The following is a 26,408-nucleotide window of genomic DNA, read 5'->3' on the forward strand; positions in this document are numbered from 1 at the left end:
TCTTTTTTTTTTTTATAAATTTATTTATTTATTTATTTATTTTTGGCTGTGTTGGGTCTTCGTTTCTGTGCGAGGACTTTCTGTAGTTGCGGCGAGCGGGGGCCGCTCTTCATCGCGGTGCGCGGGCCTCTCACTGTCATGGCCTCTCTTGTTGTGGAGCACAGGCTCCAGACGTGCAGGCTCAGTAGTTGTGGCTCGTTGGCTCTAGAGCGCAGGCTCATTAGTTGTGGCGCTTGGGCCTAGTTGCTCCACGGCATGTGGGATCTTCCCAGACCAGGGCTCGAACCCGTGTCCCCTGCGTTGGCAGGCAGATTCTCAACCACTGTGCCACCAGGGAAGGCCCACCTTACTTCTTTTAAAAGGTGGTTGTGAGGGTGCAATGGATTTTTCTTTAAGTTCTGCTCACTCTTACCGAATGTTGGGGCTTTTACTACAATTTTAGGGGCAAATATGGTAATGAGAAACAACTTACTTAACTTGGGGAAGGGGCCCAGTGAAAAGTTGACACTGCTTTGATGGACAGGAATTTGAGTGGGTGGAGGAGACACTACAAATAACTCAGCCCTTGGTGTCGGTTGCACAACATTAGGATGTATTTAATACCACTGCACTGTCCACTTAACCATGGTTTAGATAGTAAATTTTATGTTATGTGTATTTTACCTCAATAAAACATTTTGAGAAAAGAAAAGTGGTAGGCTGGACTTGGCTGGGTTGGAATTTGTGGACCACTGCCCTAGTGGATCATCATGGGTGCATCCCACTTAGAAGACCCCTGGTCTATAAGAGAGAAGGGTGTGTATTTGCACAGTTCTCCAATAATATGACATAAAATAAATTAGGGGAAAAAAGAGACCTGTCCCTTGAACAGTATAGAGCTACCACACTGTTCTTCCATCATGTTAGGATAAAGATGCAGCCCTTACCCTTTAGTTCTAGGACAGGAAAAATGGAACATGGCATGGTCCAGGAAAAGGTATTACTATTTCATCAGTTATAAACTATGTCCATCTGAAAGAGACACGTGCCAGATCTGTGAGTGGGTTCTACTCTGAGCTGGGGGGTAGGTGGCTAGGGGCCTGGGTGCTGATGTTATCTCTAGCTTTAAAAAATTTGTCCACAAACTCAATAGGCAGACTTATTTTCCTCTCTTTGAAGTGCCTAAGGTTAAAGATACTTAATTTAGTTTGACCCGTAGATTGGATAGAGAAAATTGATAATAGGCTGTTAGTATTTTTTATACCAATCCAAAAAAAGTAATTCTATAGGAGAAAATCACATAAAGTATGTAAACCTGCTTTGAAAATTATAGAAAGCACCATGGACTGAAGGTATTAGGAACTGACTGGTATCTATAGCTAAATACCCTTACACATATCACTTTGTTAATGTAATTCCTTGCAAATGAAAGATTTTTAAAAAGCAGCTGCATCTTCAGGTTTGATATTCCATATTTTGTTTTGGCAAGGTGAGATCTTCTTAGCCCTTTTCATTACTATGATTGTATTTTATATTTGATATAAAACTAAATTAATGAGCAACTATTTGTAAAAGTTAACACCTAACACTGTTGATTCACTTTCCTGTTTAATTTGCATCTCCTGCTTCTTTCTTTGATGAATTCTTATTTTAAAGCCAAACATTTATTTAGCCCTATGTCTACACGCAGTTGCTTATATATGGAACTTCTTAATTGGAACTAAATGTGGATTTGGTTTCAATATTTGCTTTAGCTGTTAGTTTATGAGTACAGAAACAAATAAATGATATCTGTTTACTAATATATTTGTGCTTATTTTCTTATCAACATAAAATAATACAGCTCGATATAAGAGCATTAGGAAATATCTGTGACAATACAGATTTTGATAAGCCAAATGGTAGCTAGGGTCATAGGTTCCCCAAAGTATTCACATTTCTCAGAAGTAAGATCACACTGAATTGTGTTGTATTTAGCTTAAAGGACAATAGAGTGGACATGCAGAGCCCAGGCTAAGAGCCACTGCTTTCTAGTGTGCTGTCACCCCACCCCATCTCTTTTTCTAGGCACTCTTTTTATGGTTCTTTCACAGTGGGCCTTGTTCTTGTTTAAACCCAATGAATCTTTAAAACTATTCAGCAATAGTACTTGAAGGGTCACCTCATCCAGAGGTATTTTACAGTTAACACTTTTAAAGATTGGAAAATCTTAAACTCTTCAAAATTAATCTTCAGTGGTGGAATTTAAGGTATTATGCATGTCTGTGGTGAGATTCTTTGAAGCCTGAGTTCCTCCTGGAAGCTCCCAAATCACATCATATAAGCCTACCTCATTTTAGTGCATTTTGGGCTAAAATTTTGTAAAAACATATTAAAATTCATTGAGACTTATTTATGAGAAAAACATTTTTTAAAAAGATAATTGGAAGGGGCTTCCCTGGTGGCGCAGTGGTTGGGAGTCCGCCTGCCGATGCAGGGGGCGCGGGTTCGTGCCCCGGTCTGCGAGGATCCCCCGTGCCACGGAGCGGCTGGGCCCGTGAGCCGTGGCCGCTGGGTCTGCGCCTCCGGAGCCTGTGCTCCGCAGCGAGAGAGGCCACAGCAGTAGAGGCCCGCGTACCAAAAAAAAAAAAAAAAGTAATTTGAAGATCACTTTGTGAAATGTTCTGTTTTGCAAAGTACTTTGTGATATATTAAATTGTCCTTGTTGTAGAGTTGCACTGGGTGGCATGTATACATACCAATTATCTTAAAGTGAAGGACTATATATAGAAAGTTCTTTCTAGCCTTCAAATTTGATTGATCTACCTTGGCTATAGCTTTATTTTTGTGGAACAATTGTGACATCTAGTGGTTATTCTAAGTAATTCTAAGAAATGGTTTCACATGTTTTCCTTAAATTCATTTAAATGTGAGAACTTGCTATATAAACCACACTATAACAAATATTCTTATACACACCTTTTACATACTTAATTATATGGGATAAAGACAAAGGAATGGAATTCCTGAGTGAAAAGATGTGTGTATTTAGAATGTTGATATTATCAATTCACCCTCCAAAGAAGGTTGCACCAATTTATACTCCTACTGTAACTGTGAATACATAGTTCTTCACATCATACCAACAATGACAATTACCAAAAGTTCATTTTTGTTTTAATTTTCGTTTCTTTATGAATGGGCAGTTCATCTTTTTATGGCTCTTTTTCCTTTTTCTTTCTTTTGTTTTTTATTTCGTATGGCCTTTTTTTTCTTTATCAGTGAAGTGCCAGCACACATTGAGGAAATTAGTCATTTATCTGTAATTTGCATTGAAAATATTTTTCCCAGTTTGTCATTTATTATTTATACTTTGTGATTTTTTTGTTTGTTTGTTTTGCTTTGGAAAGGTTTAATATTTATGTAGTCAGGTATATCAGTTTTTTCCTTTATAATTTTTGTTTTATGTCATATTTTAAAAGGCTGTCTCCTCTCCCAGAGGATAAAAATTAAAAATTGTGTACGTTTAGTTATGGAACATACTCATGTATGTTACTTATAGTTTTTTGTTTTGTTTTTTACATTTAGTCTTTTATCTATGTGGTATTTTAGTAAAGTAGGTAACTTTGTTTTCCCCGAACAATGTAAAGGAGATTGGTAAATGTAAATATAGCTCTTAATATTGAGGTAGGTATCCATACTGATGAGAAAAGGTGTCAAAAATATGCAAAGGGTAGAATAATATTGATAATATGATTCATTTTATGTAGAAAAATTATTTCCCTGCAAAGGCACAGAAAATATCTGAAAGGATATATAGTACACACATTTAGACATGTGCACACATACAACTATTAGCAGTGGACACTTCTAGGGAGTGCACATGAGATATTGGTGAGATAAGTAGAATTTTACTTTTGTCTCTATGGCACAGTTTTCTACAACTTGAACATATCACCATGAACATGTATTATGTATGTTATAAAAATTATTTTAAAGTAATAGTAACATGGGAAGATATCTTAGGATCTGTAGTTAACTGAAAACCAAGTTATAAATGATAAGTAAAACATGATCCCACTTTAGAAAATAGAAGAATGTCTGTGTAAAGAAAAAAGACTGGGTGGATATACACCAAAATGTTAACAGTGATCTCAGAGTTGAAGGATTTGGGTAATTTTTATTGCTTTCTGTTGTACTAATTTCTACTTCCCAAATACTTTACAGTGGACACATATTATATTTGTGATTATAAAAAGTAAAAAAATATATCTATACTAGAGTTGATTAATTCCTGTGTACAGATCTCTGTAAGATACATTAACTGTAATTTCGTGTAGCTTATGATTTACTTACCCAAAAGCCTAGCACTGTCCACTCTCTCTTCCCTACTCCAACAACCTATTTTATCATTAAGAAGTTTGATTCATCAGGCATTTCTTATAAAATAAGATGATATACTCCTTAATAGTTTTAAAAGGAGAAATTTCTGGTTCATGGAGCCAGGAGATAATTGGATACAAAAATATCTGACATGAAGGTTATTTCCTCCACCAAATTTCAGTCATGCAAGACCTCTTAATCCTAGGATTTCTCCTCTGTACGTGACTGATTTCATCTATACTTTATGTGGAATAAGTAGCAAATACTTTTGACGTTCTTTGAATTCTTTTAAAATTATATATATAATTATGCTCAGCCTTGTTCCAGAAAGGATTTAAAATCATTAGTAAAAACACACAAAGTTTAAAAATAAGTAAAATGTAACCAGATAAAGTAAAATATAAAATAAGTGGATGAAGAAATCAGGACAAAGAAAATATGAGAGAAGGAGAAAAAAAAATGAAACCACAAGATGAAATCTATCCCTTAAGAGCCGTCACTGTTTTGAGGGTGATCTAACTGTTCTAAATAGCTCCCTCACCCTCCAAGAAAGAGACCAGAGTTGGGAAGGGTCAAGCTATCCTGAGAGTGAGGCCAAAGGGACATTACTCGGTGCATGAGGTTTATGTATGACGATAACAGTGCCCCCAGCTTGTACTGAGGCTTCCTATGGGTCAGGAACAAGGCTAAGCTCTTTAAGTCATGGTTTTATTTCGTCTTCGCAATAACCCTATTCTCAGTGGGGGACATTTTTTCCTGTTTGCCATGTTTCTTCTCCACTCTCCAGGTTCTTCCTTGGAAGTGCCTCTTTGGGCTTCTCAAATGTGCCCCTCATGTAACTCCTTCCTCCTCAGGACGAGCTTGGGAGAGTTGGTAAGTTTGAGAGAAGGAAAAGCAGCAGCAGCTCATTCCCCAGGGAGACCTGTTCCCTAGTCCAGGGGGTTCTCTGCCCCTCCGTACACACTGGAGAACCCTGCCCCTGTACTCCTGGGGTTCCAGTGTGTTCCTCAATTCAGCTTTATCTGTAATATGCCTGACACTGTACACAATTCCTTATCTGAAACTCCTGGGACCAGGTGGGTCTCAAATTTGAGAAATTTTCAGATTTTAGAAAGGTTATATGTTTCACTTATAGGTTCTGGGACAACTCCTCATTGTCAAACCGATTGTTATTTCTGCAATAAAAGGTATGAATACTCACACAGAGTTGGATAAATTAAGACTATATCATATTAAGTCAGATCAGATTTTATTGTCAAATGAGTTCAGATGATGTTGGATTTTGCTGCCAAATGAGTTACAAAAACACTTCTGGTTTTTAGAACTTTTCGAATTTTGAATTGTAGATAAAGGATTGTTTGGCTGTATTTTGATCTCCAACTGTGTCTACTTTCTCAGTTGGTTCCTGGCTTGGAGGGTAGAGAAAGGTAGAGGTAGATATACCACGAAGGTAATAAAGCTTAAGTTTCAGGGCTCCTTCTGTGGCCCTATAACTGTGTATTTATAATTTTATATTCTTAAAGAGATCCCTCAAAAATATAAACTTCAGACCCCACAAAACCTAGGTCCACCCCTGGGGAGAGGTACGATTGCCTTCTCTAAAACCCCGATAGCCTAAAGTTAGGTACCGTCATCATCTCCATTTTACTTAGGAAGAGACTGAGGGAAAGAGGTTAATAAGTTGGCATCAGTTACAAGTGGCAGAGTCTGGATTCAAACCCAGACAGTGGAACTACTGAGTACTTGCTTTTAACCACTGCCTTTCTACATCTGTAGATAAAAATTTAAAAATAGTTGACATTCTCTTTCCAGTTAAAGTAACTCCCAGAGGATAGCCTTTATCCCAACAAAAATAACCTAAATCATCTTAATTTCTACCAAACATCTCAGTCTGATAAGAGAAGAATGAAATTTTTCAAATAATATCCTCTAGTAACTTAGGAAAAAAAGCACTAAAATAACATCTCTGTACACTTTCTTCTAAAGAGAATCCTTAGGATTAAATCTTCTTTGTATATTATCATTCCCCTGATATCGAGCCTTTGATATTAGGCAGAGTTTACTCTTTTTCCCCCAAAAGTGATTGTGTTTGCACTCCCCCAACGTCTTAACTACATGGCTTTTCATAACATTCAGTCTGAGAGTCAATGAAAACTGTGTACACAGGATGCTCTAACATTTTTACAACAGTAAACAGTCTCACATTTGCATTACCTCATTTATTCTGCACAGCAAGCCTGTGAGAAGCCTGCATTTTATTGTACAAAAGAAGAAACTGAGGATGAGAGACAGTAACTTTTCCAAGGTCACCAAATAGTGGTAAAATTGGCACCAGGACTCAGGACATTTTTCTCCCTAGTCCAGGGCCACGAAAACCACTTCTGTTTTAAAAAAGCTGGAGAGATAATTTTCTCAATAAGGGGAATTTTTAGAAGGTTATTTGTCTAAAGAGCATCAACTCTGGTTACGTAGGTTCCAACTTGTTGCATGTTTCATCTCTGACTAAATTGCTGGTTAAGTGCCTAAGGAAAACAAAACCATTCACATCTTCATACTTGGATTCTCCACTTGGCAAAAGAGAACAATAAAAAAAATTTTGTCCTATTCCTTACAATTACAGTGGCATTTAAAAACATTTTTTATAACATATAAATAAAGTTATAGTAAATAATGATGATCCCCTGAAGAAAATAATAATGATATTCACCATCCAGCTACAACACACCTTATCATTTTACCATATGTTTGCTTCAGGTTTTTTCTTAAGTAATAAAGTCCCAGTGAATGTTTCCCCCGTCCCATTCTTTTCTTGCACTGCTCAGAGGTAACCAGCAACCTAAAATTTTTACATTAATCCATAAATGTTTATATAATACTGTAGCATTTAAATTTTTAAATATGTTTTGTATCTATGTAAAAAGATAAATTATCATTTATATAAATATCTTGTATCTACCATTCTGCAGTTTATTTTTTACATTCAGTGTTGCTTTGGGAATTATGTTGATATTTGAAGCTGATAGATTTATACCTTTAGCTTTTATGATATTGTAGATGGGACCTTCGTTTCAATTACATTTTCCAATTGGTTATGACTAGCATATGAGAACACTATTGATTTGGAATCAAGAAAACTTTTTGAACTCATTTATTCTCGTAGCTTGTAGATTCTCTTGGATTTTCCATGTGGGCAATCATCTGAAAATAAGAACAGGCAAGCATTTTTAGAATGATCATATTTCTCAGTGTGACCTGCTGTTTTGCAGAATAAAGAGCTCCTAAGGATATCTGATTTCTAAAATAAAATCAGTCTCCAGTATCTACAAGCATATGTTCCAATGCAGATATTCAGGAAGTGCTTTCTAGTCCCCATCCCAAATGTCTTTCTAGAAGTATAGTTATAACCATGTTCTTTTCTTGCTGTGTTGCCCAAAGGCTTTATTCCTTGGTGTGACTACAAGTGGAGCACCACAAGGCCAAAGAATTGGAAGCAAATGGGTGACTTTTATTTCAGGAAGAGCATAGTTTCCCACTTAATATCTGTGATTTTTATAGAACAGTGGACTTTGTGGAGAAATCGTCTTTAGATTTATGAAGCTCCTAATCACATTTCTCTGTAAACAGAATGAAACAAAGCTGTTCTCTTTTTGTTTGTCAGTAAAAACAAGTTGGAGAAGAGCTGTGAAGTCAACATCATCTGTTCCCATTGAGAAGAAAAATAGTCACATAATGAAAATCAAGGTCAAAGACCCATTATCTTTGTGGCCGTTTATTCTGACCACCTATCAGTGCTGGGCAAAATGATCAGTAGTCTTAATAAAGCAAGAGTCTCCTGGGAGAACATAGTCTGGTTTCCATGTGAACTGGAAGCCAGAGATTTAACTGTATGTCCTTTCTTATTATTTTGAACTGACATTGTTTTTTAATTTATTTTATTTTTGGCTGTGTTGGGTCTTCGCTGCTGTGCACGGGCTTTCTCTAGTTGTGGCGAGCGGGGGCTACTCTTAGTTGCGGTGCGCGGGCTTTTCATTGTAGTGGCTTCTCTTGTTGTGGAGCACAGGCTCTAGGCTCGCGGGCTTCAGTAGTTGTGGTGCGCGGGCTCAGTATTTGTGGCTCGCGGGCTCTAGAGCGCAGGCTCAGTAGTTGTAGCACACGGGCTTAGTTGCTCCGCGGCATGTGGGATCTTCCCGGACCAGGGCTTGCACCTGTGTCCTCTGCATTGGCAGGCAGATTCTTAACCACTGCACCACCAGGGAAGCCCTGAACTGACATTGTTAAAGGACATTTCCCCCCAAACTTTACTCAATAGAAAATATTGTCTAATAAACTCTGTGTGTCCATTAGAATTCTTTGGATGCAAACAATAGGAACTGACTAACTTAAGGGAAAAAGTTATTGGAAATATCCTAGGTAGCTCAGAGAGTCAAAGAAAATGTTGAACAGTTAGGCTTCAGGAAGGAAAGGGATGAAGGCAGCTCTGGGGATCTGGGTAACAGGCACGAACGGACAGTCTCTGCAGATAACTGCCACGTGTCAGCTTTACACATATTCCTGTCTGTGTCACTCCACTCAAGATCCAGACCCCTGGAAAAGAGAGACCGATTTGCCTGACTTGTGCCAGGTGGTATGTGTGTTGGTGGCCGAAGGAGGGTAGTAGGGAGGTCACCTTCACTTCCAAGTCCTTCCAGGACTACACGTACTGGGGAAGTTCCCAAGGGAAATCAGGGTTTTCTTACCCAAGAAAGGAGGAAAATCGCTGTACAGGAGCACACAACAGATGTCCATTTCATTCCTCCTTAGTCTGCTTTTTATGAAAGCTTAATATAGCAGTCTCCCGGCAGAACCTCCTGGCAATTGCAGGAAAGGCATATAGGACCCCAGAAGGAGATGACTCCTGTGGAAAATAGGCTTGAGGATGCTGGGAAGGGAGCCTCCATCAAGTCCACTGGGGACATCAGGCCATCAGCATGGACCTTAGTCCTTTTAGAGGAAGTAGCCTTATGACGCACATGAATAATGGGACTGAGCTTTCAAAACTGAGAAGAGCCCATTCGGTGAGTACTTATGGTTAGGCTGAACTGTAAGGCTTCCAGGAAAGCAAAGAGGTACCCTAAAGGGACTTAAGAAAAAACAAAACACTTCAGCCTATTGTTAGAGCAGTTAGCTACCATAGGAGACTTCTGTGGTGCTCGTCTCCCACTTTGACACTCGGCTTGACGATATAGCCAAGGTTCTTCCTAAAACTTCTCTCCCATCACCCCTGTTTTGCTTCTGCTGCTGCTCCTGTTGCCTTTGCCTGTAGAGCAGGTAAATGTGGAGACTCCAGAGTGGACTGCCTGGGTTCAAATCCAGACTCCTCTACCTATTTTCTGGGTGACCTTCAGTGCCCCTATCTTGGCTAATATGAGTGACTGCTGCTGCTTTACCACCTACAGCTCTCTAATCTCCTCCTTTCTACATAAGATTTATTAAGATAGCCAATCATAGAATTACCCCCATTTCCTGATAGCATCCAATCCAGAGAAAAATCCTGCTTCCTTAAGCTCTTCCCAAGGCCAGATCCTTTAATAAGTCCTTTTAAACACACACTCACTGAGATACCCCATGCTTCCCCATACTGTGCATCCTCCCTCTCTGTAATAAGAAATAAACCCAACTTGTTCAACTACAGATGTGTTCCTGGTGGGCTTTAACTGGAGAGTATTGACACACTCATGGGTTTTGAAATTTCAGTGGCCTGGTTTGGCATCCTGGCTCCACCACTTACCAGCCATATGACCTTATAGACATCTTAACCTATCTGTGCCTGTTTCCTCATTTGTAAAATAGAGATAATTATAACACCTTTCCATCAAACTGTTATGGTTTTAACATGTAAAGAGCTTAGGACAGTGCCTGACACATAATAAATAATCAATAAATATTTGCTATTATTATTGGTTCAGTGCTAGTATCATTTTCTTTATCTAATGGACATGCTAATTCTAAGATTTGCATTTCATTTTGCCTTTATCAATTGGTGGAATTATCCTTGATTTTATTCCATGGTTCTTGCCAAGTCACATAAACTTAAATTCCAATGTATGCATGCAAACCTGTGCGTGCACGCATTTGGTGAGAGGATGAGAGGAGGGCCTAACATTGACGGAACATTGCATACCAGATATGCAACGATATGAACAAAAGCTAAGGAGATTTTTCTGAAAAATTTTTCGAGGCTAGATGCAAAAATTTCCAGCAGAACTGCAAACAGTCTGCTGAAAGAAGGGGCCATTCAGCCATCCTCCTGAGGAATCTGAGCCTGATTTAAGTCTGAAGCAAGGATTTAGATTTAATTTTCCTGCTAGGGGTAGGTAAATTCTCTGCCAAAGACATGACCTTCAGTTTTTTTTTTCTTTTTTTCTGAGAAATGTCTTTTAGATCCCGCAAAACAAATTCAACTCACATGAGAATGTAAATCAAGTTAGGATATGAAATCACATATGCTTCTTACTGGTTCCATAGAAGTATGACAGCAGAGTTTAGGTTGCAACAAGCTTCGAGGTATCCGAGAAGACCTTTCATTTCAGGGCTTGAAATGATTAAATGATTAAAATTGCTCTTTAATAATTAAATGTGCCATCTGTATAAGGCAGAGTGTGACCTTTCACCCAGGGTCTCTCAGGCTGTTCTAGAATTTCTGCAGTTGGCACATATGGTATCAGAAATCCATTGCTATTCTTCCTTTGAAATATTAGAGGAGCAGACTTAGAGCAGCTGTTTTTGTGCTGCCAGATTTCATTGAAATGTGGGTTTTAAAAGCCCTTGGCTTGTCATTTTGAGTTAGCTTACCTTAATCACAAATTTCACCATAATACAATTCAACTGATGCCTGAAACTCAATATCGCGGAACATTTGCTGAACAATGCACTTAATAACAATGACCAATCAGAATGTACATTTTCCCTTGAAATGCCCTTTTCATGTTATACGTGCCCTCAGAAATGTCTAATAGATTATAAACATTCCTTTTTTCTATAACAACAAAGTACCAAGAAATCAATCCCCACCATGCTTTCTTTCCCCTGGTTGAGCACATAAAAAAGAATGTGACATTTGGAGAACTATCTGCTCTATTACTGCAATACTACTGAAATATTGATGGCAGCCCTGTCATTAAGCCAACTGTAGTAATTAGACAGCAAGCGATGAGTACAGTTGCGGGTTTGTCTTAAACGTCATATCGGACAGCGTTTACAGCTCAGTGGCCCGCAGGTAAAATGGCCTGAACAAAAGAACATTGGTCACCAAAACACCATTGTTCTTTTGTTCAGGCCATTTTACCTGCAGACCACTGAGCTGTAAACGTTGTCCGATATGATGTTAAAGAGAAAGACAAATACCCTATGCTAACATATATATGGAATTTAAGAAAAAAAAATGTCATGAAGAACCTAGGGTTAAGACAGGAATAAAGACACAGACCTACTAGAGAATGGACTTGAGGATATGGGGAGGGGGAAGGGTAAGCTGTGACAAAGCGAGAGAGAGGCATGGACATATATACACTACCAAACGTAAGGTAGATAGCTAGTGGGAAGCAGCCGCATAGCACAGGGAGATCAGCTCGGTGCTTTGTGACCGCCTGGAGGGGTGGGATAGGGAGGGTGGGAGGGAGGGAAACGCAAGAGGGAAGAGATATGGGAACATGTGTATATGTATGGCTGATTCTCTTTGTTATGGAGCAGAAACTAACACACCATAGTAAAGCAATTATACTCCAAAAAAGATGTAAAAATAAATAAATAAATAAAATAAAAAATAAAAATAACAAAAGAACATTGGTCACCAAAACATAATTTCTCTATGTGTTTGGGGGAAAGGGGCATAGACACCAGGTTTGACAGTACTCACTAATTAATCTGTAGTATCCTGGGGACTTTTCATCTGCTTGCCTTCAACAGGCTGTTTAGTTATTAAAGTTCAGCTGTTAGACAACATTCAAATGCTATAAATTTTGACTTCAGTGTTTCTATTGGAGATAAACTCAATTCACTTCCATTAATAACCTATATGGGAAAAGTATATGAAAAAAGACTGGATATATGTATAACTGAATCACTATGCTGTACACCTGAAACTAACACAGCATTGTAAATCAACTATACTCCAATATAAAATAAAAAATTAAATTAAACAAATAAAAAATAAAAGTGTGGACTTCCAAAGCCAAAAGCAAAGCAAAGATAAGTGAACTGGTCTTATTATTTTTTAAATATTGCAAATTTAATTTTTAAAAGCTAAATTCTGGTGGAAAATCTCTTAGATTCTGCTATTTGAATTTGTTTCTCATGTACACTTATAGCCAGCAGTCAGGAAAAATTATCCTGTTTGTGTTTTTTTTTTTAATTCCTAGTATATAGCCATGACTGATCCTTTTTTTAATAAATTTATAAATTTACAAATTTTTATAAATTTAAATGGGACCTAATGAAACTTCAAAGCTTTTGCACAACAAAGGAAACCATAAACACATTGAAAAGACAACCCTCAGAATGGGAGAAAATATTTGCAAGTGGACAAAGGATTAATCTCCAAAATATATAAACAGCTCATGCAGCTCAATATTAAAGAAACAAACAACCCAATCCAAAAATGGGCAGAAGACCTAAATAGACATCTCTCTAAAGAAGACATACAAATGGCCAAGAAGCACATGAAAAGCTGCTCAACATCACTAATTATTAGAGAAATGCAAATCAAAACTACAATGAGGTATCACCTCACACCAGTTAGAATGGGCATCCTCAGAAAATGTACAAGCAACAAATGCTGGAGAGGGTGTGGAGAAAAGGGAACCCTCTTGCACTGTTGGTGGGAATGTAAGTTGATACAGCCACTACGGAGAACAGTATGGAGGTTCCTTAAAAAGCTAAAAATAGAACTACCATATGATCCAGCAATCCCACTACTGGGCATATACCCGGAGAAAACCATAATTCAAAAAGACACATGCACCCCAGTGTTCATTGCAGCACTATTTACAATAGCCAGGTCATGGAAGCAACCTAAATGCCCATCGACAGACGAACCCTCTTGCACTGTTGGTGGGAATGTAAGTTGATACAGCCACTACGGAGAACAGTATGGAGGTTCCTTAAAAAGCTAAAAATAGAACTACCATATGATCCAGCAATCCCACTACTGGGCATATACCCGGAGAAAACCATAATTCAAAAAGACACATGCACCCCAGTGTTCATTGCAGCACTATTTACAATAGCCAGGTCATGGAAGCAACCTAAATGCCCATCGACAGACGAATGGATAAAGAAGTTGTAGTACATATATACAATGGAATATTACTCAGCTATAAAAAGGAATGAAATTGGGTCATTTGTTGAGACGTGGATGGATCTACAGACTGTCATACAGAGTGAAGTAAATCAGAAAGAGAAAAACAGATATAGTATATTAACGCATATATGTGGAACCTAGAAAAATGGTACAGATGAACCAGTTTGCAGGGCAGAAATGGAGACACAGATGTAGAGAACAAACGTATGGACACCAAGGGGGGAAAGCTGTGGGGGGGTGGGGATGGTGGTGGGATGAATTGGGAGATTGGGATTGACATGTATACACTGATGTGTATAAAATGGATGACTAATAAGAACCTGCTGTATAAAAAAATAAATAAAATTTAAAATTAAAAAAAATAAATTTATGTATTTATATTTGGCTGCATTGGGTCTTCATTGCTGAATGCGGACTTTTTTTAGTTGTGGCGAGCAGGGGCTACTCTTCGTTGCAGTGCATGGGCTTCTTATTGCAATGGCTTCTCTTGTTGTGGAGCACAGGCTCTAGGCACACGGGCTTCAGTAGTTGTGGCACACAGGCTCAGTAGTTGTGGCTCGCAGGCTCTAGAGCGCAGGCTCAGTAGTTGTGGTGCACAGGCTTAGTCGCTCCACGGCATGTGAGATCTTCCCGGACCAGGGCTCGAACCCACGTCCCCTGCATTGGCAGGCGGATTCTTAACCACTGCACCACCAGGGAAGCCCCTGTTTGTGTTATTGATGTCCTTATTATACTTAGGAGGGCATTAAGACATAACATAAAATAGGGTACGTTTGCCCTTTTTTCCCCCAGCAAAATTTTAAGCCACGGGGACAGACAATAAGTATTCACTCATTTATTTATGAGTTCCTTCTATAATGGAATACTTAACGCCATGAATGAGACACTTAAGAATTCAACCTTGGTTTAGTATAGGGAGCCAAACACATAAAATGAGTATCCATAATACGAGGTGATTTTATATGCAAATACATATTTGTGTATAAATGTATATCAGAGGAGAGGGCTATTTATTTTGTGAAGGAAAGCTGTGGATTATTCACCAGCCAACCTTCCAAATCCATTCTCCACCCTTCTCTGCCCTGCCCTGACCTCTATAGTTTGCATTACCTTAGTTTCTTTACCTCTTTGACTCTGGGAGCCTAGCTAGTAGGAGAAAAGAGGGGTCAGGGTATTTATTCTCACTACTCAGCCAAACTGTATTTTCTCTACCTTATGGCCACAGCTCCTGTCAGGTAGCTTCTCTTCAGTTCTCTCTGGATATCAGCCTCTCTGGTAATAGCTTCCCTTTGATGTCCCAGTGTGCTCCACCATCCTTTATTTGTTTTCGTTACTCCTTCATTGAATTCCCTTCAGTTAGCCTTCCTGGGCCCTTGATTAACACAGAACAAAATACAGAAGGTCAAGAAAGATAATATAGACGTTCCTTTACCTTCAAATGTTCAGTGTATACACTTTGATAGATCTGAGCAAAGCTATTATCCAGACTATAAACATGTCATTTCTGTTGCCACCAACAGATGGCATTAGCAGTCATGTCAGTCCTTTAGGGCTGTGCATTGTTCTTGAGTCTGTTGGCTCTTGTGATACTGTGATTTATAATAAGAAATACATATTTGGTCTTCATCCCATTTCTGGCACAGAGCTCCTAAAACCCTTGGAATTTCCTACAGCCATTATTTTATGATAAGTTTTAATGGAGTATAATCTATAAAAATACTCAAGTTTTAATGGAGTATAATCTATAAAAATACTCACTATGCTGTATCCCTGAAACTAACATACTATTGGAACTCAACTGTACTTCAGTCAATCCCTTGAAATTTCCTAAGTGAGGACAGTGATAAAGGTGTCTTTTGTTATGTTGATGAGGTGACTTTTGGAGCCCCCATTGAAGGATGGGGGCTGATTGCCAGTCATCCCTTACCCCTACCCCCCCCCCGCCCCATCCGAAGAGAGAGGCTGGAGGTTCAATCAGTTGCCCGTGGCCGGTGATTGAATCAAGCACACCTATGTAATGAAGCCTCCATAAAAATGGAAAAGGACTAGGTTTGAAGATCTTCCTAGTTGGTGAACACAAGGAAATGCAAGGAGAGTGGTACTCCTGGAGAGCACATGGAAGCTCCTCACCCTTTCCCCATACCTTGCCCTATGCATCTCTCCCATCTGGCTGCTCCTGAGTTGTGTCCCTTTAAAATAAACTGGTGATTTTGAAAGTAAAATGTTCCTCTGCATTCTGTGAGCCACTCTAGCAAATTAATTGAACCTGAGGAGAAGGTTGTCGGAACCTCGAGTTTATCGTGGGTTGGTCAGTAACTTAGGTGATAATGTGGACTTTCAGCTGGTGTCAGAAGTGTGTCAGGGGTAGGGGTGCAGTCGTGTGGGACTAAACCCTTACCCTGTAGAATCTAATGCTACGTCTGGGTAGACAGCATCAGAATTTAGTTGAATTGAGGGACACCCAGCAGTCGTCCAGAGCATTGTTGTGTGGGGAATCCCCCAGCAACACATGTTGAAATTAGTTACCAAACCCTAAGAGTTGTTTTTTTTTTTTTTTACTATTTTTTAAATGTTTTACAAACATTTACTCTCTACCCGATAAACACAAAAGCAGTGAAAGTACTGAAAAAACTATTTTAATAGGCACACATTTGCTTTTGATAAAGGCAAGAATGATGATGATTTGGAAAAAATGCAAAGTAGAGAGAAAACAACAAAGTTTGCATGTGCACAAGGAATGAATTTTTTTGTCAGGAATAATTCTGAAGGACAAAGAGTGAATCTCGTGATGAGGGAAAAGTGCTATGCCTGACTGTTAGGGACTGAATGTGCCCCCCAGAATCCATATGTTGAAGCCCTAATCCTAATGTGACTGTATTTGGAGATAGGGCCTTTGAGGTTAAATGAGGTCGTAAGGGTGGGGCACTAATCCAGTAGGACTGGTGTCCTTATGGGAAGAGGAATAGACACCAGGTGTGTGCACACAGGGAGGAAAGGCCATATGAGGACACAGTATGAAGGTGGCCATGTACAAGCCAAGGAGAGGGGCCTCAGGAGAGACAAACCCTGCTGGCACCTTGAGCTTGGACTTCCAGCTTCCAGAAATGTGAGAAATTAACTGTTGTTTAGGCCACCAGTCTAGTATTTTGTTATGGTAGACTGAGCTTTATACACGGGATTTGTAGACTTAAATATTCCCTTTCCTCATTGCAGATATTTACATCAGCACCAGGAAGGAGTACAGGGACTTCGCTTAAGAACGATTATCACAAATATGTTATCACCATTTTTCCTTCCTATGAGGGGTCTTTTTTTTTTTTTTTAAATAAATGTTGCTGTGTGCGGGCTCTACTCTGGTTGTAGCGAGCAGGGGCTACTCTTCATTGTGGTGCACGGGCTTCTCATTGTGGTGGCTTCTCTTGTTGCGGAGCATGGGCTCTAGGTGCGCAGGCTTCAGTAGTTGTGGCGCGCGGGCTTCAGTAGTTGTGGCTCGTGGGCTCTAGAGCGCAGGCTCAGTAGTTGTGGCACATGGGCTTAGTTGCTCCGTGGCATGTGGGATCTTCCCGGACCAGGGCTCAAACCCGTGTCCCCTGCGTTGGCAGGCAGATTCTTAACCACCAGGGAAGTCCTCCTATGAGGAATCTTGATATGTTGCTGTTGAGGAATGCTCAAAGAGACAGAAAACGTAACTCAAACTGGCTTAAGCAAAAGGGGAATTATTGACTTAGATGATAGAAGAATTTGATTCCAGGGACAGTCTGATACAGTGTCCAAAAGGATCAGCAGGAACATGTTTCTTCTTCTGAAATGACTATTGTTTTTCTTTTTGTCCTTTTGTCAGTTTATAAGAGCACTTTTCATATTATAGCTCTGTCTGTCCTCTGCATTACAGAGAGGCAAGGAAAAGGCAGCCTGGGACTCTGTACATCTTCCCCTTCACCATCTTTATTGTCAGTACTGGATCCATAGTCCTCAGGGTGCAGTCTAGATCAATGTGTCAAAGGTGCCGTGGGACAACTCCATCATTCGGCCTTAAAAAACAGACCAAGATAGACCCCGGGCAAGGACAAACCTCTGTGCCCTGTTCCTCCCTACCATACCCCGTCCACAATGAGGCAGTGTTGCTCAAATTTCAGTCATTCTGGAACCACCTTCACAATTTTGCCTTACCCTTTAAATTATGCTACTATTTACATTTCTGAAACCTGACATTTTTACATAGATTTACTTTAAAAGAAAAGCATATATTGTTGCCATTATATCATTATAACTACTAGTTATATTTTTCCCCATACACATTAAAACCAAATTCATAACTATGAAAATAAAAGATACTCATCTGCGTACCACTGAAAATACACCATACTTTGGGAAACTACATTAGAGCATGCCACAGGGCCACATACTAGTCAAAGACAAGATCAAGGATTGAGAGAGTTGTGAGTTTCAGGACCTCATCACTTATCAATCGCACGATAACTCCCATGGTGCGTGGTAGATGGTAGGTTCCCTTACATCTGAGGAAAGCGGCCCAGAAAGCTGCTACTGCTTTCCAGCTATTGAATGGTGGAAATTAGAATCCAGGCCTTCTTCAAAAGCAACGGCCAAGCAGGGAAAAGCTGTGGGCTTTGGAGGGAAATAGACCTCCATCCAGACCAGTGGACAAACTGTAGGCGGTGGTCAGGGCCCTCGCGAGCCCGAGGCCAGTGCGGACCAGGGTTGCATTACAAACATTTCGCGTTCTGGCCGGAACATGAGGGGTACTAAAATTCTTCGAATTATGCTGGGGTCCAGGGCTCGGAAGGGGCTGCCTCAGAAGGGGCTGGAATTGGGACAGGTCACAGTCCATGAGTGGGTCCGCGGGTCCAGCTCGGTACCTGGTGCCCACCGCAATCCCACTGGCCGGCAACCGGTGGAACCCAGGGCCAAGGAGCCATGTGCCGGCTGCAGTCGTGGAGTCAAATCCTCCTGCCAGTATTCTTCTCCCTCTTTCTCGTCCAACTGTTTATCAGCTTCTCAGAGAATAGTTTTTCCCAAGTCTCCAGACACAAGAACAAGCACAGACCAAAATCTATGGATGACGGTAAGCCATCCTGAGCCCAGAAGCTGCTGCCCCAGGTGTGCGGCCGCCGTTGTATTTCCTACTGGTTGTGGCACGCTGGCAGGCTGAGATTTTCATCTCTAAAGTTGCCTTTTGGTGTTGGCAGGAAGACATTTTTAAAGGATCTTAACGTTTTTGGTGAAATCCAGTTAAATTGGACTCAAATTCATTTGCTTTATCTGAAGTGTGAAAAGTGGATTAAAACAGTTTTAAATGTGGAAAGCATGTTCCCCACCCCCTTCATTTTGCATGACCTATAGCCCAAAGCTTTGTGCTGTGAATAAGGTGTTGGGTTTTGTTCTAATCAGACCCCACTTAATGGCCATAGCTAGTCTTTCTGAGTGTTGTACGGTTTTAGTTAATAAAGTACTTAATTTGGGTCTTATCTTAAGAAATAATTACTTGGTTTGGGGACTTTCTTTTGTTCCCCTCCCCAACTGAAGAAATTCTGAAACATTAAAAGCTGTACTGAGTTAAATTCATGAACCTGGAGATAATGTCTTCAGTATCCTAAACTGGAATTGTATAGATAGAATAAGGACAGGATTTGAACTACTTGGAAAATGCCCTGTAAAGCCAAGACTGCCATTTTTATGAAGACTCTAAGACAGAATAATTACCGCTTTCTGGTTTTCAGAGTCAAAAAGATAGTATCTGTGAGTGTCTTCCTTCCTAAATCCAAACCCAAAGCTCTTAGCTTTGCACTGAAATGAGACTCTCCTTTGAGAGGGTGGAGGATAAGGAGAGGCTGAATCAAAAGATCTGGCTTGTTTCCTTTGGTTTTATCTTTCCCATACATTTTTCTCTCATTTAACCTCTCAGTCATTCCCATACATACTTCAAGAGGAACAACGTTCTCATACCATCCCTTGCCATGTTCTTCCCAGGAAAAGTGCCTAAAAACAGGCCAAACATAGATACAAATCCCTCCTTTTGTTCCCTAACAAATTGGAGTCATACTAGAATTTTTCAAAAAACCTTGTTAAAATGTTGAGGAAGAACAAAAAGGGAGTAAACAAAAATAAATCAAGAATCATGGATAACATAGTCTGGTCTTCTAGCTAGCTTAGTTCTAGGGCTGAAGAACCCAGTCAGTGTTTCTGAGGAAACAGCTTCCCTTTGGGAGGGAAAGCCTGGTCAGCCTGTCCTGGGCCTCCCCTGAGTGTTTGCTTCCTAGCCTGGGGTAACTTCCCCTTTGAACTTGCACTCAACCTTCCTATTTTATAAGGATATGGTTTCTTAGACATTACGATTCTTTCACTTCCAAAACTGCGAAAGGGATTCTAACCTTTCACTGAGATCTCCACCTACATCCCTGCTGGTGGTCTGAGTGATAGACCTTTCCCACAGGCAACCCACAGAACTTTGTTAATAATACCACGTCAAGTGAGATCCCCTACTAAGCGGGTTGCTTTGATTCCCCAGGCTTTTAAGCCTGATGTTTTATTTATATTTGAGAGCTTAGTAAGCAATATCCCAAGAAGTTGTAGTTTGCTCTTGGAACTTTGGGTTAAGAATCTTCTTTTCCAATACCTAATGAATGCATTAAAAAATACTAAAATGTAGAGAAATTCTCTTACTGGGAGCAACCAGAAAACAAAGGGGTATGGCCTAAAAAGCAAGTGGCAAACTAGGAAAGAAATAGAAGATTCTAGATCAAAATAGAATAGCACAGCATGGTAACACTCCAAATGCCACCATCACCCCTTAGAAATGACTGTCACTAAATTCCAAGAATTTTCATTAGTACTCCCAGATCTAGAGACATGCAAATTGAGTGGGTGTCCTGTTCTTCACCTGTTCTGAAGATCTACAGAGAAATGGTTTCGGAGGAGAAATAAGAAAAACAGAGAAACTGAACAGTGGATCTGACTCTGATGGAAACACAAGTTCCTGGGCTACAAACTGGATTTAGGGGCAGATCTACAATCCAGAAATATTCCCTGTATGGAAATGGGATATATCTCCAATTAGCTAGCGTGAACCTTGGCAGTGGAAAATGATAAAACCTCAGAAGAGAGTGTAGAGCCCAGATAGTCTAACACAGTCTGGCACAGACTCACCTGAGTTCTCTCCCTTTGTCAAATACTGAGAACGACCAAGTGAATAGAGCATAAAATACAGTAAAACTGTAGTTTGTCAGAAAAAAAATTTCAAGGACAGTGGTAAGGTGGTCAAAATGTCACTTCTACTGTGTCAACACAAATAGAAGGTCTGAACAGAACTATCTAATCATTAGTAAGATGAAAATAGACAATATAGAACCTATGCAAACACTGCATAGCTAACAGAATAAATAATTGAGTATATATATACTCCCATGCAGAAAAACAGCTAATCTGTCCTAGAAGAAAACAGAACTCAAGGAACAGATGAAAATTTCCCCACAAGTGCTGAGCTAGAGAACCACCAAATGAGAAATAGATTCCGTGAAACATATGTCAAAGTCAAGATATCAGAATGAGATGAAAAGGCAGATTTCTCCAAGGAGATGAAGGCTAAGTAATTTGAACATGAGGCAAGGCTTCCAGGTTTTCTCTTTATTTCTGTAGTACCCATTTGTTTATTTCTGTAATGGTGAACACACCAAGAATATTTGTCATGCAGACTCTACATATACTTATTGTATTGGACTCTGGAAGCTGCCTCCTTCCTCTGCCCTCTAGCCTAGCGTGTGCTGATATCTGGGGGGAGGTGGGGCTACATTGTCTTTCCCCTGGTAGATTTCTCAGTCTCTTCTATCACCTGCATACCTGATTCCCAGTACTAAGTTCCCTATGTTATATATAATCAGAGTGATTTCTGTCACTCACAGACCCTTTCTGAGAAAGGTGTACTCATGGATATTATTCAGCAAACGAATATAAACTAAGGGGAAATGTGGGATTCAAGAAAGATTAGTAAGCAAAGAAACCAGTAAAACGTTTATAAATGATTGATTACAAGTCAATAGCAATTTAAATACATTAACAGTCTAATAATAATTGATAAGGACTTAATAATAATTAAAATTCCAGATGATTCCTACCTGGGGAATGGTGTGGGAAGGGAAAGGAAGAAAGTTAAAGCATATTAGGATCCTTATATAGGTAGAGAATGTAGATCCTGATTAAGCAATAGAAAGAAGAAGATAAAATATATCTCTCAAAAATTTTTAAGGAACCGCTCATATAGAAACAGAAACAGGGGTGACTTCAGGGTGTGACTAGAGGAAATAAAGCAACAAAGAATAAATTGATGGAATAATATATACCTTGCAAATGCTAATGAAAAATAAAGCAAGTGTAGCAATATTAATGTTAGATAACATCGAATTTAAAAAAAAATCTTTAAGTAGACGAATAAGTGATATTCCATACTGATGTACAGCACAATACATGAAGATGACATATTATGAAACTTTGTTCACCTAACAACATAGTTTTGAAATAGATGCAGTCAAAGGTGATAGAAATAAAAAGAACATTTAACAAATTAAAAGCCATATGGACTCATTTTACATGCCTATATCAGAAATCAACAAAGTAAATGTAAGGATGTAATATAGAGAATAGTAATATATGAAATCTTGTTATCTTCCCCCCAAATTTTTCTCTTAGCTGTTCATCAAAAAATTTTAATTCCAGATAAACTTTAGAATCAGCTTGTCTGATTCAGTTGTTCTATTTTTTAAAATTATTAATTAATTCTTTGCACTGCCAATCAAAAAGAAAGTTTTTGTTTTGATATCTGGTATAATATACATTGACGCCTGGCATCTCTAGGTATTTGAAATTGTGATCCCTCATGGAAGAAGAGAAGAGGAACAAGGATGGAATTTTATGTAATAACAATATTTTAGACATTGATAGAGGGAATGGAACCAGTCAGGAAACTCAAAAAGGAATGGCTAGAGATGTTCCAAGAGAACTAGGAGAGAATGATGCTGCAGAAATTATGAAAATGTAATCAAGAGGAAGGAAGTGACTGGAGAGAAAAATACACAAAAAAATTGGGTCTTTAAGAGGGTATAGGAAGAATCTGGTCCTGAGAATGCTGTGGAAATAGCTAGTACCTCTTTCTTCAGGAACAGAGTAAAAGAAGAAAAGAAACTATTGCTTCATGTAGCACATTGTCATGTAGGTCAGCTGTCCCTCATTGGTTCTTCAGTAATAGCAAGAAAGACTATAAGAAAGATTGCTGGTTAGTTATACAAATACTCAGTCTAAATCTCTGAGATGGACCCAGATTGGGTCATTCACTGACATGAAGTTCAGGCTAAAGAGAAGGGAATGAGGCCATGAGGGGCAAACAGATTTGGAAAACAATGGAAAGGTCAAGAAGAGTGAAGGTCTGAGTCATGTCAAAAGGCAAACAAGAGAGGAAAGGAGAGAAGATTCTAGTCAGAGACTAGAATATTGGTATTTAAGATTTCATGGTTGCAGTCATTTGGAATGATGGCAAAATCCAAGTTTAGATCATGGAAATAATTTGTTTAAAGTAAGATGAAGCATCAGAGTTTCTCTGGATGGTGGAATTTCAGCTGATTTTTATTTTTTTATGTATACTTATTTCTTATATTGAACATGCGTCACTTTTATAACTACATAAAGACAATCCTGTTTAAATTTTTGAAAAGTTGGAGACAGAGTCTCCGCACTACCCCTAACCCTCAAGTTCCAATCTGTAAATCGTGGAAGGAGGATTCTGATTGGGCTGACTTGCTCAGATTGCTTCTCCCTGGATCAATGAGTGTGGTGTGGGATTAGCCCAGTTTGATTCAGGTGCGTAGCTTTAGATGCCTGGTTGGGACCAGGGAGTTAGTTTAGGAGAGGAAAGTTAATTTTTAGAACTTACTTGGCTAATCCAAGTTGGATGATGCTATTTCATATTTTTCTGAGTAACAGGAGAAAGTAAGGAGTTAGGATTAGTGAGAAATGGTATCAATGAGAAAGTGTCTAGACATATGAAAATAATAAAGGAAAATGCTCAGGGTATGGATACATTTGCCATGAAACAGGAATGACTTAATGAAACGCATTTTATATAAAGTTGAGCAATAAATAGGCTTTGTATTTATATTTTTGTACTTAATTTTTTTGCAGCATGTACTGTATGGAAAAATTGTCAATTGTGCACAGAAAATAATAAAGTAAGTTAACTTTTATGTGAGGAAATTGTCTTGGGAACATTATAAAGTCACACAGTTTACAGTTGTAGTCTAAAAGATATGCCAAACTTTGTTTTACACAATTTTTTGATAGTAGGAATGACTAATAGTGGTTATTAAGAAGTATTTCTGCATTTCAAACCGTTCCTTGAGAATCTAGAAATAAAGGAAAAGTTTAGTGCAAACATGTACTTGCTTCTAGAAAATTGTACTTCAAAAACAAAACAATTTTTTGTTTGAAAAAATTATACTTCAATTTAAAAAAAAGAAAAGAAAAAACACACTCTTTAGTCTGGTTCAAAACCCATCACAATCTGAGAAAAGTTTACCTTTCCAAATAATTCCACAAAATTTCATGCCGACGGATTTCACTCCTGCCACAGTGGAAACCTGTTCTTTATTCTACCATAGCTTCTGTATCTAAAGCCCTTCCTTCCTGCACAGATTTTACCTTTTCTTCAAAGCTCAGACAAATTCTTCCTATTCTCTGAAAAAAATCTTAACCAATCAACTAGAAGTGAGTACTTTCGCTATGAACTCCTATTACATTTATGATCTGTTCCACTCCTTTTGAAATTCTAATATTCTTCCATTTAGAAACATTTGTTTTTTATACAGTGGAAATATTATACCTGCCAGTTAAATTTTCAACCTCTAGAAAACAATGCTTTATATATCAATGTAACCTAACTTCCATTATATCTAGCATTTGCCCATAATTAGTAAATGCTCTTTTTATCCTCTCTATGTCCACTACTTTAAAATCCCTCTTTGCACAATAACACTTATTTAATATTTTTGGCCAGTATAAGTATTAAACCATTTAGTTTATACAATGTTAACAAACCATTAAACATTACTATGTACCTTCCCCCCTTCTGCATTTTTTCATTTTAATGATATTAACCATCATTCTAAAGTCTGTTAGCTGACTTCTCACTTCTCACTCTCTTAAGGGTCTGAGGTTAGCATGGCTTTGTATTTATATGGGTCATCTTCCTTAGCTACAAGAAAAAAATTCATGTAATTTGTCTTAAATTACGCATTACTAATTTAGAGATGTTGAATATATTCTACTGTTCCTCTGGTTAATTTGAAGTTCTTCTCTTTGAAGACTTTTTAGCCTTAATTAAGGAATTAGTCAGGGACTTTCTTGGCGGTCCAGTGGTTAAGACTTCACCTTCCAGTGCAGGGGGTGCAGGTTCGATCGTTGGATGGGGAGCTAAGATCCCACATGCCTCCAGGCAAAAAAAAACATAAAACAGAAGCAATACTGTAACACATTCAATAAGGACTTTAAAAATGGTCCACATAAAAAAATAATCTTAAAAAAAATAAAAGGAATTGGTCAAATCTTTTTGAGGTAACTGACAGACACCCAACTCAAACTACTTTATTAAAAAAGAGAATTTATTAACTCACAAAACTGGTAAGTCCAGTGTGGCCTTGACATCATGCACAGCTGAGTCTTAAAGGATGTTATTCCCATTTCCTCTCTCTCTTTTCATCTCCCAGCTCTGCCTCACTCTGGGTATTGACCTCATTTTCTTCTATGGCAAATGAACATTTTCCATATAGCTGGGGAAGAGGCAGGCTCCCAGCAGACCTCTCCCAATGCCTGTATACAATTGCACAGAGGATTCTGATTGACCCTATTTGGGTCTTATGTCCAGTCCCGCACTAGTTACTGAGCCAGAGGCATGGGCTACTCTGAGTGCCATTGCCTGGGTCAGGTGATTCCAGGAGGAGGAAAGTGGTGGAGCATAGCTGACTGATAGCTGCAGACCCACATAAAGGTGGGGAAGAGATCCGAAAAGGTAAGAGGGTGTGGGTTACCATAGGAAGAAGGATGGTGACACAATCTGGGCAGACAGAGAGTAAAAAAATAAACTACCTTAGGCTACTGTGTTTCACCCTTTGACCTTTCAGGAAGTATTTTCTCCATCCCTACATTTAAAAAAATGCTCCTGTTAATTAATGCAACCAACCCTCAAGTAAAATTGTACTTACCCAGAGTCGTTGTCAGTTATTGCCCCCCAGCTATAACTTTGGAATGTCAGAGAGATGTACGTGGTGTGCAGATGCTCTGTTGAGTTTCCCTGGCCAAGCAGTGAGTTATTGGTCACCAATCTGGCTGCCCCAGGCTTAACCTGCGAAGGAGCTCCCTTTTCCGTTGTTCTCTGAGCTCCTATCAGAGAGAGGCACAGGGAAGAATGTCTCTTCTGGGGACTGCACTGCTTCAGGAGCTCATGTGCTGTGAACCTGGTTATCGGGGCCAGGGAATCAGCTTAGCACTAAGTGACCACAAACTCTTCTCTGACAGGTTCAGGTTTTTTCTGGCGTTTCATCTCCCTTAAAACCCTGCTAGATGGCATGAACTTGATTCCTAAAAACTCTGAGATCTAATAACCAAGGCCTGAAGCCTCTGGGCTGTAATCCTTGAATGTAGACTTTGACTTTGAAGTTCCAGTCTTTAAGCA

At 39.1% G+C, this 26,408-nt stretch overlaps 1 protein-coding gene across 1 annotated transcript in view; it reads left to right on the forward strand.

Moving 5' to 3' along the window:
• Positions 1-18,613: 18,613 nt before the first annotated feature.
• Positions 18,614-26,408, forward strand: part of PTTG1IP2 (PTTG1IP family member 2) — a 67,326-nt gene continuing 59,531 nt past the window's right edge. The window contains 1 exon segment of the mRNA XM_060156176.1: positions 18,614-18,761. Within this exon segment, the coding sequence (XP_060012159.1) occupies positions 18,614-18,761 (148 nt within the window).

The sequence above is a fragment of the Lagenorhynchus albirostris genome, chromosome 8, assembly GCF_949774975.1.
Source record: "Lagenorhynchus albirostris chromosome 8, mLagAlb1.1, whole genome shotgun sequence".
In the NCBI taxonomy this organism is placed as follows: domain Eukaryota; kingdom Metazoa; phylum Chordata; class Mammalia; order Artiodactyla; family Delphinidae; genus Lagenorhynchus; species Lagenorhynchus albirostris.